Genomic DNA, 21,690 nt, shown 5'->3' on the forward strand with positions numbered 1-21,690 from the left:
TAGATGCTGTGTTTTGGTTTGATGCCAATAAAAAAAACAGCAATGATTTGTGAATTCAATCACTTTATGGTTTAATTATTTAGATTCCTTCTCTTTCTCTGTGCGTACGAGTTATTTTAAGAATAAAGCGGCTACATGAGGCCTACTTACAGTATGTAGCTACTGTACCTGTCTCATTTTCCGGGTGCGTTCGCATAACACAGGCAAATAGCATGTCCGTGACCAATTAATTTCCAATCCTTTCTCTCCTGTGCTGGATTCTTTAGAATGCTTACTGGGAACACCCAAAGTCATCCAGTTGTTATAATTTGGATTGAAGCATAGCTACCAGCGTCTGATGTCAACTACTCACGACCGCTTCACGCTGTCTGAGAAACAAGCATGGTTAACGGATGGCGCCGGAGAAGGAAGGCTACTTTTACTTTTTTGTTTCTTTGTTTCTTTTGTGTGTTTTTAACCTTATTTTGTACAAGTGGGCTGCCTACCGTCTCTTATGACCTAAAGATATCTTTTAAGACATCAGACTGTGATTATTCACCACGGGACTGGACAGAATCCTTCCTTTCATAGTCCGTGAGCCCGACGAAGAACCACACTGCTTTCCCTAGGAAAGATCCAGATCCCCGTCATTGTGTGAAAGAGAAGGCTGAGAAAAGGGCTTAGAGCGGCGGCCTCGAGAATTCGTAGGCGATGAAATAAACCCATGCCTTCCATTTTGCTAGCACGTGCATTTTCTAATGCGGAAAATAAATTAGATGACTACGAGGAAGATTAAAACTACCACGGGACATTCAAAACTGTTAATATCTATGGTTCACGGAAGTGTGGACTGTAATGACACATATCAACATACAGACTGTTGTTGGTGTGGGGTTTTGGTGTGTGTGGGTTATACCGGGTTTCACAGGACTTAGAACAGCAGCGTTGGTAAGACAAAGGCGGTGCGGACAAAGTATTTTTGTAAATGAACAGCTGTGCCGATATCATAAGGAAGTACTCCGAGGGTTTGGCTCGCCTGAGGTAGAGTACCTCATGATAAGCTGTAGACCACATTATTCTACCTAGAGAGATTTCAATCTTGTATTTTCCGTACAGTCTAACATACCACCACAGACTTAGGCTGGCACTAAGACTTAGCACTCAATGAGCTGCATTTCCACCATAAGCAAACAGGAACGCTCACCCAGAGGGCAGCGCGTCCTAGTAGGACTTTAAGTGCAGGAAAACTTAAATCCGTTACAAAATGTCTATCAGCATGTAAAAAAAACTCTGGACCACCTATACTTCCCACATACAGAGCGCATACAAGCTCTCCTCACCCTTCCCATTTGGCAATATGTGACCATAATTCTTATCCTCCTGATTCTGCTTACAGCAAAAATTAAAGCAGGAAGCACCAGTACTAAGATCAATAAAAAAAGTGTTCAGATGACACAGCAGAGCTAAAGCTACAGGACTGTTTTGCTAGCACAGACTGAACATATGTTCTGCGGAGTTTCTTCCGAGGCATTGAAGAGGTACACCACATCAGTCATTGGCTAAGGCATTGATGACAATAAGTGCATTGATGACATCGTTCCCACAGTGGGACCTACGTACATACCCCAACAGAAGCCATGGATTAGAGGCAGCATCCACACTGAGCTAAAGGCTAGAGCTGCCGATTCAAGGAGCGGGGACTCTAACCCGGAAGCTTATAAAGTCAATCCCGCATGCCCTCCGACGAACCATCAAACAGGCAAGCGTTCAATACAGACTAAGATCGAATCGTGCTACACTGGCTTGATTGCTCATTGGATGTGGCAGGCTTTGCAAGAACAGACTACAAAGGGAAGCACAGCCGTAGATCTTGCCAGTGACACGACATACCAGACGAGCTAAACTACTTCCATGCGGCTTCGAAGGAATTAAACACCTGAAACATGCATGAGAGCACCAGCTGTCGGAAGACTGCTGGATCCACGCTCCCCGCAGCTTGAGTGAGTTTACTTTTAACTTCTCTGATAGGGGGCAGCATTTCACTTTGATGAAAAGGCATAACCCAAAATTCAAACTGCCACACACATCCCCAGAAGATAAGATATGCAAAGAAATTCAAATTGTAGAAAACACTCTGGGAAGTTTTCTTAAAACGTGATATCATGTCAAGTGAGTATAACAAACATTATTTAGCAGCGAAACCGCGAGGGAACATACCATTCAGATCTTTTTTTTTTTTTATGTCACTCTCTTTTCAATGGATTTTCATTGGAATACAATTCTAATTGACCTTCTGCAGTTACCTACCGCTTTCCACTGACTGTCAACATCTCTAGAAATAGTTGAGGGTTTTTCCTTGTGTAATGAAGAATACTGCCATTTTGAATCTAGGGTCACTTGATGAAGTGTTCCTGGAGATAGAGAGCCGCGTGACAGAAAGCATGCTACAGATTGTTTTAACCTGGATTGAACACAGATCATCCCATCTTCAATTTTATCGATTATTTACAGTAAAAAAAATACCAAAGTTGTATACAAAAAGTAGTTTGAAATGTTTTGGCAAAGTGTTACAGAGTGACTTATTGAGATATTTGGTTGTCATGTTCAAGAGTGGAACCGTGTTTTCTGGATCAAACCGCCAAAATAAATGGACATTTGGGATATATATCGACGATATTAAACCGACAAAGGACCATTTTATTGATGTTTATGGACATATCTGGAGTGCCAACAACAGAGAAGCTCCGTCAAAGGTAAGGCAATTTGAATTTTATTTTATTTTGCGTTTTGTGTCGCGCCTGCAGTGGGTTGAAATATGCTTCATCTCTCTTGTTATACAATGGTGCTAACTCAGATAATAGCATTGTTTGCTCTTTCCGAAAAGCTTTTCAATATCTTGACATGTTCGCTGGATTTCACAACCAGTGCAGCTTTAATTTGGTATTATTTCATGTGTGATTTAATGAAGTTAAATTTTTATGTACTTTTATTTGAATTTGGAGGCGCTTGCATTTTCTCTGGCTTTTGACCAAGTGAAGAGTAGCGTCCCACCTTTTAACTCAATTTTCTGGATAAATTATGAAACTTTTACCGAACAAAACATACATGATGGTGTAACATCAAGTCCTATGAGTGTCATCTGTGAATGATCATCAAAAGGTAGTGATCATTTTAACTCTATTTCGGCCTTTTTGTTACTCCTCTCTTTGGCTTGGAAAAATGGCTGTGTTTTTCTTGGCTATGTTTACGACTAACATAATCGCAAAGGTGTTGCTTTCGCCGTAAATCCTTTTTGAATCAGACACTTTGGCTGGCATTAACGAGAAGTTTATCTTTAAAATTGTTTGCCATAATACTTGTATTTTGAGGAATTTTAATTATGAATTTCTGTTGTTTGATTTGGCGCCCTGCCAATTTCTCTGGCGATTGGTTAGGTGGGACGCTCCTCCCACATATCCCAGAGAAGTTAAACAAGGCAAACATTCACAAGGGCTCAGGGTCAGATTGGATTACCAGGACATGTACTGTGAGCATGCGCTGACCAACTTGCAAGCTGTCTTACTGACATTTCAACCTTCTCCCTGACCGAGTTCTGTAATTACCCAGAACATGTTTTAGCACGACCACCATAGTGCCTGTGCCCAAGAACCACTAAGGTAACCTGCTTAAATGACGACCGACCCGTAGCACTCACGTCTGTAAGCCATCAAGTGCTTTTTGAAAGGTGGTCATGGCTCGACATTCAACACCATTTATCCCAGAAAACCCTACAGACCCACCTACAACTTTGCATACAGCCCCAACAATCCACCAGATGAGGCCAACTCTATTGCACTCCACACTGCACTCCCTTGCCCTTCACACTGGAGCAAAAGCGAACACCTATGTGAGAATGCTATTCACTGGACTTACAGTCTCAAGCGTTCAACACCATAGTGCCCTCAAGCTCGATCAATAAGCTAAGGACCCTGCGGACTAAACACCTCCCTCGCAATAATCCTGGACTTCACTGACGGGCCGCCCCCAGTGGTAAGGGTAGGTAAAACAAACAATATGCCACGTTGATCCTCAAAACAGGCCCCTCAGGGTGCGGTTCTCCAGTCCCCTCCTGTAAAACTTCCCCTGTTCACTCATGAGCGCCACGGCCAGGCACGGACTCCGAACCACCATCATATTCAACTTTCCGATGAACAACAGCGCTAGGCCTGATCAACCGACAATGACGAGACAGCCTATAGGAGGAGGTTCAGAAACCATGTGGTGCCAGGACAACAACTCGTCCCTCAACCTCATCAAGACAAAGGAGATATTGTGGACTACAGGGAAAAAAGAGGACCAAGCACGCCCCACTTCTCATCGACGGGGCTGTATGGAGCAGTTGAGAGCTCATGTTCCTCGGAGTCCACATCACCAACAAACTAAAAATGGTCCAAGCACACAAGGACAGGCGTAAAGAGGGCACGACAAAACCTTTTCCCCCTAGGAGACTAGAAAGGATTTTGGCATGAGTCCTCAGGATCCTCAAAAGGCTCTACAGCTGCACCATCGAAGAGGCATCCTTGGTTTGCTCACTGCCTGGTATGGCAATTGCTCGCCTCCGCCGCAAAGCACTTACAGGGTGGTAGTGCGTAAAGGCCCAATACATCACGGCCAAGCTTCTTGCCATCAGGACCTTGCTTACCAGGCTGTGCAGAGGGAAAGGCCCTAGAAAATTGTCAAAGGACTCCAAGCCACCGTAGTCATAACTGTCTCTCCTCCTAAACGCCATGGCAGCGGGTACCGACCACCAAGTCAGGTCCAAGAGGCTTCTAAACAGCTTCTTCCCAAGCATAAGACTTCGCTGAACATCTAATCAAATGGCTGCCCAGACTATTTTGCATTGCCCCCCCCCCCCCCTCTTACACCACTGCTAATAGTCTCTGTTGTGTCAACATAATGGCATTAGTCACTCCAAAACTCTACCTACTGTACATACTACCTAAACTAACGTGCACCCGCACATTGACTCGTGTATCGTACCAACCTGTATTATAGTCTCGCTATGTTGTTTTACTCTGCTCTTAGTTTAATCTTGTTACTTTAATCTCCTTATTCCTCTGTCCATATCTTTTTGATACTGCGTTGTTTGGTGGGGGCTCGTAAGAAGCATGTCACGTAAGGTTTGACCTGTTGTATTTCAAGCCCATGTGCCTAATAAAATGTGATTTTAATTTGATGCACAGATACTCAAACCTAGTTAAGAAGGCCAGTTTAATTGCTTCTTTAATCGAACAAACAGTTTTCAGCCTATGTCAACAAACTTGTGAAACGGTTTCGGTAAGGATCAATTAGCCTTTTAAAATGATAAACTTGAATTAGCTAACACAACCTGCCTTTGAAACACATGAGTGATGGTTGCTGATAATGGCCTCTGGTACGCCTATCTAGATATTCCATAAAAAATCAGACGTTCCCAGCTGCATAGGTCATTTACAACTTAACAATGTTCTTACACTTGTATTTACTGATCAATTTGATGTTTATTTTAACAGGACCAAAAATGGTTGCTTTTCTTCAAAACAAGGACATTTCAAGTTTTACCCCAAACTTTTGAACGTAGCGTGATTACCATAATGTATTCTCTTGCAGAGTGTGTGATTTGTTGCTGCGTTTTTGTGTGGCTTTGCGCATGCTTTACTATGTACTGACAGGCATGTTTACTTGTCAGACTGCCCATAGTAGCCTCAATAAACATATGCATTTTTAAATAATTTTTATTACGCGTAGATTGCTATGTGTTTGGATTGTTGCCATATTAAAAACAGTCAATTGCATTTGTGATTTCAATCACTTTATTGTGAATTATTTAAGCCTCCTTTCTTTCTCTGTGCTGGACTTTTTTTTCAGAATGAAGTCGGCTAATGAAGGCAACAAATGGTTGCTTTACTGGAAACCCAAAGTGTGGGTCAACTATTTCAGCACCGCTTTCGTCTGTTAGATTTGTTTTATTATTTTGCTCTTCACTCGCAGCACCGTAGTAGCCTACGGCCCGACGGTCACCATGTTCCAGTGCAACTTGAAAGCCAGTCACTGCATCCCAACCCCACCCCCCCAAGTTAAAAACGTTTATTTCTCCTATTTTTCTTCTCGCTTAAAATAAAAGTTACTGTATTGCCCAATACTTCCGACCTTTCCCTCAGCTATACATCCATCGCTCTTCCTAATAACATTCTGCCTCCATCTAATCCTGTTTTAGTGTTAAACTGAATCAGGCCACTATCTGTTCAGATGTATAATTTTTCATTTTTTGGAATCAGAAAACACCATTATATTAATCAAAATTAATTTAAGCTAAATTTCTTAAAATAAATCCTGTATGCTATGTCCTTACAAAAAAAAATGGTTTATCTCTAGTACACAATATAAAAAACAGTTCACTGCTTCTTCAAAGATTGCCCTCTGGTGGTCACTAGCCATTTAATGACAACAATGATTGACACTTACAGAAATAACATGCCACTAGAATTCTTGCCGCAGCGCGCAAGCTGCTGCTGCAGTACGACTCAACTTTTAAAGGAAAGAACCCTGTATGTTAATGTTAGGAGAAACACTGGTGGTTAATAAAACAATTACAGCCAATTACACTTTTAAACCCATTATGAGTCTTTCTTTTTTCCATGACAGAGGCCTTTCAGTTTTTCCCCCACCAGAGAAATCGTACTAAACTACTAAAGCACATCTGGCTGTGTGCAGACAAGACAAGCAACGACAAAGGCATTTCAGGGGACGTACTGGTATGCCCTCCCATCTGATCAATTGGTTTATTGTGGTAGATACAGTTCAGCATTTAAAAAGTTAACTTTTCAAAATGCCTTCTCGCAAGCATACATTTTTAACGAACATTCGGTGACGGTATACCAAGCGCCAAGTTCATTAGCAATGAATCTAACAATAACCATACATTTAAAACATTTCTTAAATATGCCCATGCGATGTTACATCCCCTTTGAAGCAAATGGTCGTTTTTTGCTAATATACAAGTACTTTTTTGTTCACTTTTTCTACCCAGAACTGTTGTACAAAATTCCATTAGTGAACTACAATTTGAAAATTGTCAATGACAGGGTCTTGCTACAGGGTCTTACAAGCTGCACCTCATACCATAGAGACACTAAAGCAGGCAGATCTTCCACGTTATTAGTGGTCTGGATTCAACTTTACTCGTTCTGTACAGGATATGTCAATGAAATTGAATTTAAATTGTGGCTGGAACAGATTGAAATACATGCGGAAAACTCTGACGATATTGTGTTATTCATTTCTTATTAGATTATTTTTCTTGGGGGCACAACTGCCTTTTTTTCTGGCAGCATCAACATTCTGTTCATTGTGTTGTTTCCATCCCAGAATGCAATGCGGACCATGGCAGTTCACAGAGAGAACATCTGGAGATCCTTCGCTCCTGGCGGGAATCCTTCATGCCGGGATTATCGAGCTTTATGACGGCCGGAGAGCTCAGGTCTCTTCCAAAAAAAGGTTAATGTCTCTCTCTTTTATTTCCTTCTCTCCTCCTCATGTCTCCCTTTCCCCTTGAGGTACTACCTATTGATAGCTAACTTTCCCTTGAGATTCTCCCTGATCCTGTCCGAGTTCTGGAGTTGTTCCAAAGTTAAAGAGCCTCTGAGATTAGCTCTCCCTATGCCTTAGCGCTGCTAGGGTGACTTAACCTTCTTGCCCTCAGCTGAACAATCAACTATTCCGCCTCAGTGCCCACTAAAAAACATTTAACGGGCAATTCTACTACACTTTATAGACTCGGAGACATTTCAGCAGAATATTTTCAATATGACAAATCAAGGCGGTAGCACTTAGGTCTACTCTCTGACACTGACAAACAGATCAAAAAAATGTATTGAATGCAACATCTAATCTAGGCCTACAGAGAAAAGCAGAGACACACCATCCACGAATATGATGTCCGTCTAGCCTACAGAAGGACCACTATGTAAAGGAAAAACAACTCTGTTCACTGCGACCCAAGGACAATTTTGTTGAGAACTTTTTCATAAGGAGGATGGGAAATGTGATGGACATTACAGCATAGGACAAAGCCTCAATGGGAATAGGACACCTGCTGTGTTGACTATTGGTTGTCCAGACCCAACAATAAGATTTTAATATTTCACACGAAAAACACCTGAATGAATTAAATTCAAACAAACAAGACAGCTCATGTATAGGGTGACTGAAGAAGTGGTATCTAACATCAGGTGTCCTTTTCATTTGTTTATGTTACTGTAAGGTTCACCAGCTGGACCTATTCAAACACCCATATTGACTGGATTCAGTCTTTACTTCTACCCCTTCTGTTGTGCCATTCGAGTAGAGAGCACGCTTCACCTTTTGTCATGACAAGAAGTGGCCCCCTTAAACCCAATATGAAGAGGTTTAGCGTATAACTGCTGATAAAATAAATTATTACAGTTGAATATATTAAAAAATTGCCCATTTGGATCATGTAAAAAACTATTGTTTATGAATATGTAAACATACTGTACCTTAAAAGCAAATTCACATAGGAATGTGAGTTATAGATCTAGTTTCTATGTGCGCTAATTTCTATGCTCCGTTGTTGATTATTTGAAAAATATATATCACACGCGGTTTAAATGGTACAATTGATTCTCTACACGATACAGTGCAATCGGAAGTATTCAGACCCTTGACTTTTCCACATTTTGTTACGTTACAGCCTTATTCCAAACATGTATTAAATTGCTTTTTTCCCCCCTCATCACATCAAACACACAATTACCCATAACGAAAAAGCAAAAACAGGTTTTATAAAATTTTGAGCAATTTTAAAAAAGGAAACCCTGAAATATCACATTTATACATAAGTATTCCAGCACCTTTACTCAGTACTTCGTTGAAGCACCTTTGGCAAGCAGTACAGGCCTCGAGTCTTCTTGGGGTATGGACGCTAAAACAAGCTTGGCAAGAATGTATTTGGGGAGTTTCTCCCATTCTTCTCTTGCAGATCCTCTCAAGGCTCTGTCAGGTTGAATGTGGGAGTTTGCTGCACAGCTATTTTCAGGTCTCTCCAGATATGTTTCGATCAGTTCAAGTCTGCGGCTCTGGTTGAGCCCCTCAGAAGACATTCAGAGACTTGTTCTGAAGCCACTCCTGCGTCGTCTGGCTGCTTTGCTTAGGTCTGTCCTATGGGAAGTGAACCGTTTTCGCCCCGAGTTCATGAGGTCCTAAGCGCTGTGGAGCAGTTTCATCAAGGATCTCTCTGTACTTTTGCTCCGTACAGTACATGTTTCACCAACCCTGACTAGTCTCCCAGGCCTGCAGCTGGAAAAAACATTCCCCACAGCATGATGCTGCCACCACTTATGCATTCACCGTAGGATGCGTGCCAGGTTTCCTCCAGACGTGACACTTGCATTCAAATCAAATTTTATTTGCACATACACATGGCTAGCAGATGTTCATGTGAGTGTAGCGAAATGCTTGTGCTTCTAGTTCACGACCATGCAGTAATTTCTAACAAGTTCAATCTAACCAACAATTCCCAACAACTACTTATACACCACAAGTTTAAAGAATGAATTAACAATATGTTACAAAAAATATATGAAAGAGCGATGGCTGAACGGCATTAGGCCAAGATGCAGTTATTATAGATAGAGACAGTATTGATTACATATAGATGAGTAATGTAGGTTGTGAAACATTATACTAAAGTGGCGCATTGTTAAAGGGCTAGTGATACATGTATTACATACATTTTTCATTATTAAAGTGGGCCAAAGAGCTTCAATCTGGTGTTTAGCAGACCAGACGAACCTTAGGGTTGCCTTTTGGCAATACTCCAAAGCGATCTGTCATGTGCATTTTACTGAGGAGTGGCTTCCGGCTGGCCACTCTACCATAAAGGCCCGGTCGGTGGGAGTGCTGCAGAGATGCGTTGTCCTTCTGGAAGGTTCTCCCATCTCCACAGATGTAAACTCTTGGGAGCTCTGTCAGAGTTGACCATTGTGTTCTTGGTCACCTCCTGAGCAAGACCTTCTTCTCCCGGATTGCTCAGTTTGGCCCGGGCGGCCAGCTCTAGGAAGAAGTCATGGCTTTGGTTTCCAAACTTCTCTCTATTTTAGAATGGAGCCCACTGTCTTGGGACCTTTAATTGCTGGTTTAGAAATGTATTGCGAGTAATTCTTGTTCCCCAGGATCTGTGCCTCGGACCACAATCCTGTCTTGGAGGTCAAGGACACTTCCTTCGACTTTCATGGCTTGTTTTGTGGCTCTACATCCACTGTCAATGTGGGACCTTAAATAGACAGGGTGTGTGCCTTTCCCGATTCATCTCCAATCAATAAATTTACCACAGGTGGACTCAATCAAGTTGTTGAAACATGGCAAGGAATGAGCTTACCAATCTTCGACGTCTCATAGCAAAGGGTCAGAATACCTAAATTAAAGTAATTTGTTTTTCATTTCATTATTTTGCAAAATTGTCTTAACCAATTTTCGCTTGTCATCACGGGGCATTGTTTGTAGATTGATGAGGAAAAATATTTAAATACATTTTAGAATAAGTGTAACGTACACAAAATGTGGAAAAAGGGAAGGCGTCTGAATAATTTCCCCTAAAGCTTTTCTTGCCTTGTTTTGTCACATGAACTGACTGAAATTAGGCAAACTATGATTTGAATTTTAGCAACATTGAAATGGCTTGAAAAGCGGAATTTTGCATTATTGCTCTTTAAAAAATTAGCTATATTGTTGTATTGGGTGAAAATGAAAACTATTCTCTGCTTTTCTGCCTCATTGGAATAAAAATGTATTTTCTTATAGCCTAACTAGTCTTCTTCTTTACAAGTTTTTAAACACATTTAGCACAGACACATGTTAATTGTCTTTATTAATCACGTATCACTTCATTATTCACCCTGCAAGAAAATATCTGGAATTGAACTTGGTAGTAGTAGTTGTGTGTATGTTTTTTGAAGTTGAAGGATCCCATAATCTCCTGCTTAAACATTTAACTATCTTAGAATACAAGGGCTGGATTTGCACTTAACAATTTCATTGTCAGTCAAGCAAATTAAGTTCAAATGCCGAGATCTGGAGCCCATCTCTGCTGCGCCTGTATCAGCACAATGATGCAGCGCCATACAGCTAGGATGTTTTTTGTGTATGACAATATAGACGTCACAAGAAAGATAGAGCCAATTCACCTATACAAAACAGCCTTACAGTGTGAAGTCATAAGTTACATACACCTTACGCCAAATTACATTCTTAAAACTCCAAGTTTTTCACAAGTCCTGACATAATCCTCGTAAAAATTCCCTGCCTTAGGTCAGTTAGGATCACACTTTGTTTTAACGAAATTGAAATGTCAGAATAATCAGTATAGAGAGATGACTTTATTCAGCGTTATTTCTTACATCACATTTCCATGGGTCAGAAGTTTTCACTACGCTCAAATTAGTATTTGGTAGCATTGCTTTAAATTGTTTAACTTGGGTCAAACGTTTCGGGAAGCTTTCCACAAGCTTCCCACAGAATTTGGGTCGTGAACTTTGGCCCATTCCTCCTGACAGAGCTGTGTAACTGAGTCAGATTTTGATAGACCTCCTTGTTCGCACACGCTTTTTCAGTTTCTGCCACAAAATTCTCTTGAATTGAGGTCAGGGGGCTTGTGATGGCCACCCAAATACCTTGACTTTTTGTCCTTAAGACATTTGCTACAACTTTGGAAGTATGCTTGAAGTTCATTGATCTATGGGAGACCTATTTGCGGACCAAGCTTAACTTCCTGACTATATCTTGAGATGTTGCTTCAATATATCACATATTTTTCCTGCCTTATTATGCCATCATTATTGTGAAGTGCACAGGTCCCTCCTGCAGCAAAGCACCCCACAACATGATGCTGCCACCCCCGTCCTTCACAGTTGGGATGTGTTCTTGCGGCTTGCAAGCCTCCCCCTTTGTCTCCAAACATAACGATGGTCATTATGGCCAAACAGTTCTATTTTTTGTTCAATTGACCAGGAGGGACAATCTTCCAAAAGTACAATCTTTGTCCCCATGTGCAGTTGCAAACCGTCAATAGTCTGGCTATTATGGCGTGTTGGAGCAGTGGCTTCTTCCTTGCTGAGCGGCCTATTCAGGTTATGTCGATAAGGGCTCGTGTTTACTGTGGTTAAAGAACTTCTGTACCTGTTCCTTCCAGCATCTTCACAAGGTCCTTTGCTGTTGTTCTTGGGATTGATTTCCACTTATTCGCCACCCAAAGGACGATAACATTCTCTAGGAGACAAGAAACGCATCTCCTTCCTTGAGCGGCTTATGACGACTGCGTGGTCCCATCGGTGTTGATACTTTGCGCACCAATGTTTGTACAGATGAACGTGGGTATCTTGCAGGCGTTGGAAATTGCTCCCAAGGATGAAGCCATACTTTGTGGACGTCTACAATTTTGGCTGATTTATTTAGATTTTTCCCATGATGTCAAGCACAAGAAGCACTGATTTTGAAGGTAGGCCTTGAAATACATCCCCAGTACAAATCCAATTGACTCAAATATGTCAATTAGCCTATCAGAAGCTTCTAAAGCCATGACATCAATTTTCTGGGAATTTGCAAGCTGTTTAAAGCACAAGCAACTTGTGTATGTAACTTTGACCCACTTGGAATTGTATACAGTGAATGTATAAGTGAAATAATCTGTCTGTACACAATTTGTTGAAAACTTACTTGTGTTATGCACAAAGTAGATGTCAACAACTTGCCAAGAACTTATAGTTTGTTAACAAGAAGTTTGTGAGTGGTTGAAAAAAAGTTTAAATGACTACAACCTAAGTGTATGTAAATTCGACTTTCAACTGTATGTGAAAGGCAGTCGTACACCACAGCTGTTTACCAAGAATTAATGCAAACTAAATGCTGGAAAGTAGTAGGCCTAGGTTATTCAATTATGCTAACAAAAATATCAGAAATAGGCAGTTTGCTTGAATACCAACACAAGTGCGAAATGCGATGCAATGTGAAACAGAACAGTTGTACAACCAACATATCAGATGATAAAGAAAATGACACAATCATAATTATAGGTTGTTACATTACAGTAAACCAAAAGAGGAATTGGAGAATCCAAATAACCAAAAACATAGCCCTACAGCCTACTACAGTTGAGATGCAGCCATGCACAGTGGTTCTTGCCAAACAAATAGCCTATACAGGCCCGCTTCCAACATGGAAAATCATGCGCTCCGCCTTCATGAGTTTAAGCAACACATCTTAATATGTTCACAATTAGACTTTATTGTGAACAAATTTGACCTATGTAATACATTTAAGAGTAATGCCAGCATACCATAAACACGGTTTCCAATATGTTTACAGTTCTATTTAACAGCTACGATTAACCAATGAGGCTACCAAGAACACCATAATAGCAGCTGCAGTAACGAGTATTCGCAGCACTCTCTTCCATGAACCAGTTGCTATTAATTAACATTTTTTGGACGAGAAAACCTGAGGCTACGGGAAGATTCTAGGCTAACCTGGGCTGGCTCTACTGTGGAAGCCATTATCCCTGGCAGTGCTTGTGGAGGGTGGGTAGGCTCTACACACGACCTAGTTTGGAGCTCGCTAGCATTCAACGCTGCTGGCTTCAGCTGCAAAATGGCTTACAGACTGATATCCTGAGAAAGAGTGACAATCAGTCAAACAATTTGGAGGGATTACAACTGACAAAAAGTAATGTTCATTTGAGAAAACAACTCAGAAACACAGGATCCATAATCAGAGACAAGTTCCGTTCCCCTCTTTGTTAACAGGATTGTGATCTTGATTAAATCAACATTTAACACTAGTCATCTGAATAATAGTTTTAAAATTAATCAATTAAAACTTAACTTCAAAGAATCAAACTGATTTCATACATTTCAAAGTGTACAAGTAAGTTTACATATTAGTGTAAGGTTAGACTCTAGTAAACAAGTAGGCTTGTATTACTAAAGCAGAACTTTGCTTGAACAAAATTCTAAATACAGTTCAACTTAATGTTCTGATGCCGTTCAGGCAGTTTAGAATTATTTGATGGGATTTAATTGTGAAGAATGTACCCCTTCTGAGGTGATTTGTGATGTTTTACTTGTGCTTCCCGATGACTGTGTTTTTAATTTTAATGTGTATACCACATATGTATATTTGATCTGTATTGGGCAGGACAAAGAGACCTAGGTCCCTCTTTGGGCTAGGGCAGTATTTTCACGTCCGGAATGAAAAGTGTGCCCAAGTAAAAATTGCCTGTTACTCAGGCCCAGAAGCTAGGATATGCATTATTAATTGGTAGATTTGGATGGAAAACACTCTACAGTTTCTAGAAACTGTTTAAATAATGCCTGTGAGATAACAGGAACTGACTTATGCAGCGAAAGCTCGCAGAGGACAATCATCCACAAAAAACAAAATGTTTTCAGCTACCACTGTTATCCAATGGCTCACAGATTGGCAGTTCTAGGGTCAACAGTCGTAGAAGTAGTTTCAGGGTGGTTTTTGGAAAAATGAGCTAGAAGTTTTGTATTCTTCTAAAGTGGCTCCCATTTTTGGCTGTAGTGGTTCCATGCACGTGGAATGATAAGCGCGGTCTTGTTATTTATCTCCGGTAATGGAGCATACTATTCTCCGTCTTAAATTTGATCGTATTTTACGTATTAGGGTACCTGAGTTTGATTATTAACATTGTTTGACTTTTTGGATAAGGTTTGTATGCAGGGTTTTGAAGAGGGAAGCCGGTGGATTAATTGAATGAAGCGCGCAAGCTAAACTAGTTTTTATGGATATAAAGAAGGACTTTATCGAACAAAAGGACCATTTGTGATGTAACTTGGACATTTTGTGGATGCCAACAGAAGAAGATCTTTCAAAGTAAGGCATTTATTATATTCGCTATTTACTGACTTTCGTGTCGCACCTGCCTTGGTTTGAAAAATGGTTTTCATGGCATTGTATGCGGGGCGCTGTCTTCAGATAATCGCATGGTGTGCTTTCGCCGTTAAAGCCTTTTGAAAATCGGACACATCGGCTGCGATTAACAAGAGTTAGCTTTATTTTTGATTATTAACACTTGTATTTTCATTTGAATGTTTAAATATTATTATTTCTGTAATTGAATATCGCGCTCTGCAATTTCACCGGATGTTGTCCAGGTGTCCCCGCTAGCAGGCACCTTAGCCATAACAGATTTAATGTCTTCCCTGGAAAAATAAAGTAACACTATTTATATAATAATAGTGGTACAAGTGAACAAACATAGTCAATACCAGTGTCCAACCTCGGCTCCACTGATCTCTGGATCTATTTAGTGAGAGAGGACTCTATTCCAGCCAGGCAATAGCAATGTGATTCAACTAATTAGGTTTGGACAAGTTGAATCAGTTGTGTTAGCTGGGTTGGACAGAAGCCTGACACCCAGCACGTTTGGTCTGCTTGCAGTTGTAAACGGTTATACAAACTGTGTTGACTTTAACTTTTCTATTTACAACATTTGCTAACATAAGCACAATTTTACAGTGTTCAAAACATTAGAACACCTTTCTATGTATAGGCAACATGTTGGCAGTCTTTGACTAAATTCATGGATGTTATGGCGTCTAAAACTTTGCACATACACTGCTGCTATGTAGTGCCAAATCTAATTGCGCTGGCTGGGAATAATACATTATGCCTATATGGTCTCTTGCAATGTTCAAAGATGTACAAAAAAAGAAATACATTTTCCAACCCCTTTGTATTATCTATACCAGATCTGAATTGACATGCATTATGGATGATTAACGAAGGGAGCGGTTGGGTGTATCATAACAAATACAGGAAACGTGTCTCGGTAGCCTTTTGGTCACGCTGACTAGGAATTCAAGGGTGTGGTGGTGTGGTGGTCAGAATGCCGACCCGGTGGTGCTATAGTCTACCGGAGGGGAGAGAATTTCTCTTCAGTGATGGTTAGTGGATGTCAGGCGGAGTGGTCGTGTATATCGGCCCCCAAGCGTTTAGCTGAGAACCCTGGGAAGAGCCTGATACTACGTTTGTGCTCTGACTGGGCCTGCATTGTCTGTGTCACTCTACTTCACTGACAAGAACAGCGTCTCCACTGATGAAGGTGATGTAGTGTACTACCTGTATGTTTAAATGGAGGAAGGGAAAGGGGGATCCTAGTTAGTTGCACAACTAAAATACATTAAAACCAAAATGTGTCTTCCGCATTTAACCCAAACCCTCTGAATAAGAGGACGGGAGCTGCCTTAATCGATAATACACGTATCGTGGCCCGGTGAAGTTTTGTTGGAGGTTAACTGTCTTACAAGGGCAGACTGCAGATTTTTCCCTTTTGGCTCAGGATTGGAACAGAACCTTCGGTTCTGACCCAATTCTCTTAACGGCTAGGCTACCTTGTGAGTCTGCTATATACTTTTAAACACTGTAGGCCAGATGGATTTAGTCGCTAGTATATACTGTAAATACTTAGGAGTTGTACTATCCCTCTAAACTTCATCACTGTCAAGGAGGTGTGTGAGTACAAAACTTGAAACACTTCAATCAAATGAAGGTTTATAGCTCTACTCACACCAGAAAGTTCAACGCCTCTCAGCAGGACTATGAAACAGTGATTTATGGACCCTWGTGAATTATGGACCATTATACATTTACCATAATACCAGGCTTAGTTAAGCGTCTGGGGAGTGGGTGGGTAATGGCTGTCGGTCGGTGGTGAGTTTGCTGACAAGAAGATGAAAAGTHATGTTTTGTTGTCTATTTTGTTTTAAATTTCAATCACTGTACATTGTGCTCTTAATGTATCTCTGTCTCTGACAGATGTTTTATTATTTATGATTAAAATAAGCCACACTTTCATATCAGCAATAAATAATAAGTATAGAAGAATGATCTGAGTCATTGTATACCGTAATAACAAACCAACGGCATTCATTGCTACAGTAATAATGGCATTGAATACTTCTGGCATTGAATGTGCATCCATTCTGGGCACAGGGCTAGACAGTTATATTCTAAGGGGGTTCTGTGTCTTTGTGGTACCTCTGTGATGTGAGTCACAGTGACGTCCCCTGCCACTGGCCTCACAGTGTGGCAGACAGACAGTCCGAGCTGAGACCCAGCTGTGGAGTAACAGAACGACAAKAAYAAGGCAAAGGTTCCTCTAACGTTGAGGGAACGTCTATAGACAAACCTCCTGCGAACCGTTAGGGATATCTGAAAGTCTAATTGGTCCCCTTGGACATTGGCATCTCATTGGTCTCACCACTGGCTACTGATGCACTGACGCGGTTCCAAGCACTGTATGATTGCTGGACGTATTTTGCATATAGTGTCACTCTGTCACCATAGAAAGCATGACAATACGTCCTCAATTTGCTCACATCTGCTTTTTTTTCATGAGTCATTCTATTTCATCTATAAGTTAGAAACAACCCTCAAATCATCTGAGTTAAAATGTGATATAACATGCGTGTTGTTTTGGCTTCTACAAGGTGTCATGATGATCTATTTATCATATAATAATCCACCTATCTGCAACATATCTTGGTGCTTTTTACAGTTCTGTGCTGGTTCCAAAAATACAGCTTCCCCACCCCCTAAAAATGCATTTAAATCATATAAAAATCTATGTGTTATTAACACTGTCCACGCTACCTTGGCTCGGTTAGCAAATCAGTCATATCGCCCTAAGATAATGGCTGTCATCCATTTCTATGAGTGAGACTGCTTAGGAGACACGGCTGACTCCAGAGACAGCACTCACACAGTACACTGGTCTAGTAAATGCAAATACTCTCACTCTCTTTCTCTTATTTCTTTCACTCTCTCTCTCTCTTTTCTCTCTTTCTATCGCTCTCTCCCTTTTATCTCCTTTCTCCTTTTATTCGTCCTTACAATCCCTTATTCAATAAACCTTAGCCCAGGAATAATGTCTGCATCTTGAAGTAATGGTCGCAGCTAGTGGTGTATTGAAAGGCCAAATACTGTCTAGCATCTGTCTACATTATACGTGCATTCGGGAAAGTATTCAGACCCCTTGACTTTTTCCACATTTTGTTACGTTACAGCCTTTATTCTAAAATGTATTAAAAAACATGTATCATCAATCAAAACACAATACCTCATAATGAAAAGCAAAAACAGGTTTTTAGAAATGTTGCAAATTTGTAAAATGTATACACCTGAAAATATGCATTGACATAAGTTATTCAGACCCTTACTCAGTACTTTGTTGAGCACTTTTGGCAGCGATTATGGCCTCGCGTCTTATTGGGTATGATGCTACAAGCTTGGCATACCTGTATTTGGGGAGTTTCTCCCATTCTTCTCTGCAAGCTCTGTTAGCTTGGATGGGGAGTGTCTGCACAGCTATTTTCAGGTCTCTCCAGAGATTTTAGATGAGTTCAAGTCCGGGCTCTGGCAGGGCTCTCAGGACATTCAGAGACTGTCCTGAAACCACTCCTGCGTTGTCTTGGCTGTGTGCTTAGGGTCGTTGTCCTGTTGGAAGGTGAATCTTCACCCCAGTCTGAGGTCCTGAGCGCTCTGGAGCAGGTTTCATCAAGGATCTATCTCTCTGTACTTTGCTCCGTTCATCCTTCCCTCGATCCTAACTAGTCTCCCAGTCCCTGCCGCTAAAAAACATCCCCACAGCAGATGCGCCACAACCATGCTTCACTGTAGGGATGGTGCCAGGTTTCCCTCCAGACGTGAAGCTTGGTATTCAGGCCAAAGAGTTCAATCTTGGTTTCATCAGACCAGAGAATCTTGTTTCTCATGGTCTGAGAGTCTTTAGGTGCCTTTTTGGTAAACTCCAAGCGGGCTGTCATGTGCCTTTTCTGAGGAGTGGCTTCTGTCTGGCCACTCCACCATGAGGCCTGATTGGTGGAGTGCTGCAGAGATGGTTGTCCTTCTGGAAGTTTCTCCCATCTCCACAAGGAACTCTGTAGCTCTGTCTGAGTGACCATCGGGTTCTCGGTCACCTCCCAGACCAAAGCCCTTCTCCCTGATTGGTCAGTTTGGCCGGGAGGCTCTAGGAAGAGTCTTGGTGGTTCCAGACTGRTTCAACAAAGGTYCTTCTACAAAGTACTGAATCCTGTGATTTAAAAYAAAAMKWAAAAACCTGTTTTTGCTTTGTCATTATGGGGAATTGTGTGTAGATTGATGAGGAAAAATAAKAKWTTTATACATTTTTAAATAAGGCTGTAACATAACWAAATGTGGAAAAAGTTGAYGYGTCTGAATACTTTCCGAATGCACRGAATATACACGACTAGTCAACATYTGGATAGATATATGTGTGTACAAAACATTAGGAACACCTGCTCTTTCCATGACATCGACTGARCAGGTGAATCCAGGTGAAAGCTATGATCCATTATTGATGTCACCTGTTAAATCCACTTCAATCAGTGTAGATGAAGAGAAGGGATTTTTAAGCCTTGCGACATTTGAGACATGAATTGTGTATTTGTGCCATTCAGAGGGTGACAAAATATTTAAGTGCCAGGGGTATGGTAGTAGGTGCCAGGCGCACCGGTTTGAGTGTGTCAAGAACTGCAACGCTGCTGGGATTTTCATGCTCAACAGTTTCCCGTGTATCAAGAATGGTCCACCACCCAAAGGACATCCAGCCAACTTGACACAACTGTGGGAAGCATTGAAGTCAACATGGGTCAGCATCRCTGTGGAACYATTTCGACACKTTGTAGAGTCCATGCCCCGAAGAATTGAGGCTGTTCTGAGGGCAAAAAGAAGGGGTACAACTCAAGGTGTTCCTAATATTTTATACACTCAGTGTATATGTGTGTAAATTATATTTTTAAAAACTTGTACTGTATTGGTTYTATAGTTGTGTACTGTATTGGTTGTATAGTTGTGTACTGTATTGGTTGTATAGGGTAGTTGCTGCCCATGTTGTCATTGGCTATACGAGGGTATGTTATTCCTGTATGTTAATGCTTTAATTACCAATTGCTTTGTTTAATGGGACTGGTGGAGCAATCCTTAATTCGAATGCTCTTATTAACGTAAGTAGTGCCACTATGTCATCAAACAATCTGTCCCAGCAGGATGTTCAATAATGACATTGTGTTACCCTTCCATGTTATACACAACAGCCCAATAACAAGGGTTATAATCCAAACAAATTACTCTGCCGGTAGACATTGTTTTTCCAGAAGAGGTGGCAACATTACCCAAAGCTGTTCCCCTGCAGCTGTCACATCAACTGAATGTTCATGTAATCAATTGTGTGTGTGTGTGTGTTGTGTGTTGTGTGTGAGACAAGAGGTCAATTCGGGATGCGGGGGTCCTCAGGCACTCAAGGGCCCGTCGGGGGAGTTCACCAGCATGAATCACCCCAGTAGCTACGACAACGGCATGAGCTGCAGCTGGCGCATCACTGTGGACCCAGGCATGGTAAGTACCACAATGCAACACATTCAAAACACAAGGACTTTTATACAGTAACCTCTTTCCCTTTTGCTGTGCTCTTTCCTCAAACAAATACACTGAACAAAAATATAATGCAATATTCAACCATTTCTAAGATTTACTGAGTTACTTCATATAAGGATCTCAGTCAATTGACATAAATTCCTTAGGCCCTAGTCTATGGATTCCACACTTTAGAGAAAAGTTGGGGCATGGATCAGAAAACCAGTCCATATCTGGTGTGACCACATTTTGCCTCATGCAGCGGCGACATCTCCTTCACATAGGGTTGATCAGGCTGTTGATTGTGGCCTGTGGAATGTTGTTCCACTCCTCTTCAATGGCTGTGCGAAGTTGCTGGATATTGTGGGGACTGGAACCGTTGTCGTACACGTTGATCCAGAACATTCACACATGCTCAATGGATGACATGTCTGGTGAGTATGCAGGCCATGGAGAACTGGGACATTTTCAGCTTCCAGGAATTGTGTACAGATCTTTGCGACATGTAGCTTGCATTATCAGTAGTCATGCCCTGACCTTAGAGATCCTTTTATGTCTCTATTTTGGTTTGGTCAGGGTGTGAGTTGGGGTGGGCATTCTATGTTTTGTTTCTATGTTTTCTATTTCTGTGTGTTTGGCCGGGTGTGGTTCTCAATCAGAGGCAGCTGTCTATCGTTGTCTTGATTGAGAACCAATATTAGGTAGCCTTTTCCCACCTGTGTTTTGTGGGTAGTTGTTTTCTGTTTTGTTGTTGTTGCACCAGACAGAACTGTTTCGTTTTGTTCCACTTTGTTATTTTGTGTCAGTGTTCAGTTTGAAAATAAAATGATCATGAACAGTACACACTGCGCTTTGGTCCTCTCTTCAGACGAGCGTTACAATCATGCTGAAACGGTGGGGTAATGTCGGAGTGAATGGCATGATAATGGCCTCAGGATCTCATCACGTTGTCTCTTGTGCATTCAAATTTCCATTGATAAAAAATTAAATTGTGTACGTTGTCCGAAGCTTATGCCAACCCATACCATAACCCCACCGCACCATGCTCATCCACACAACGCTATTATATGTTGTCTGCTATCTGCCGGTACAGTTGAGAGCACACTTCTCCAGCGTGCCAGTGCCATTGAAGGTGAGTATTTGCACACTGAAGTTGGTTACAACGCCGACTGCAGTGAGGTCAAGACCCTGGTGAGGACGACGAGGCACTCAGATGAGGCT

At 41.4% G+C, this 21,690-nt stretch overlaps 1 protein-coding gene across 1 annotated transcript in view; it reads left to right on the forward strand.

The window, feature by feature from the left end:
• LOC112075717 (tolloid-like protein 2) overlaps positions 1-21,690 on the forward strand; it is a 49,607-nt gene that overhangs the window by 414 nt on the left and 27,503 nt on the right. Inside the window, 2 exon segments of the mRNA XM_070441035.1 lie at positions 20,321-20,455; positions 20,696-20,720. Coding sequence (XP_070297136.1) covers positions 20,321-20,455; positions 20,696-20,720 — 160 coding nt within the window.

The sequence above is a fragment of the Salvelinus sp. IW2-2015 genome, unplaced genomic scaffold (genome assembly GCF_002910315.2).
Source record: "Salvelinus sp. IW2-2015 unplaced genomic scaffold, ASM291031v2 Un_scaffold3354, whole genome shotgun sequence".
Lineage (NCBI taxonomy): Eukaryota > Metazoa > Chordata > Actinopteri > Salmoniformes > Salmonidae > Salvelinus > Salvelinus sp. IW2-2015.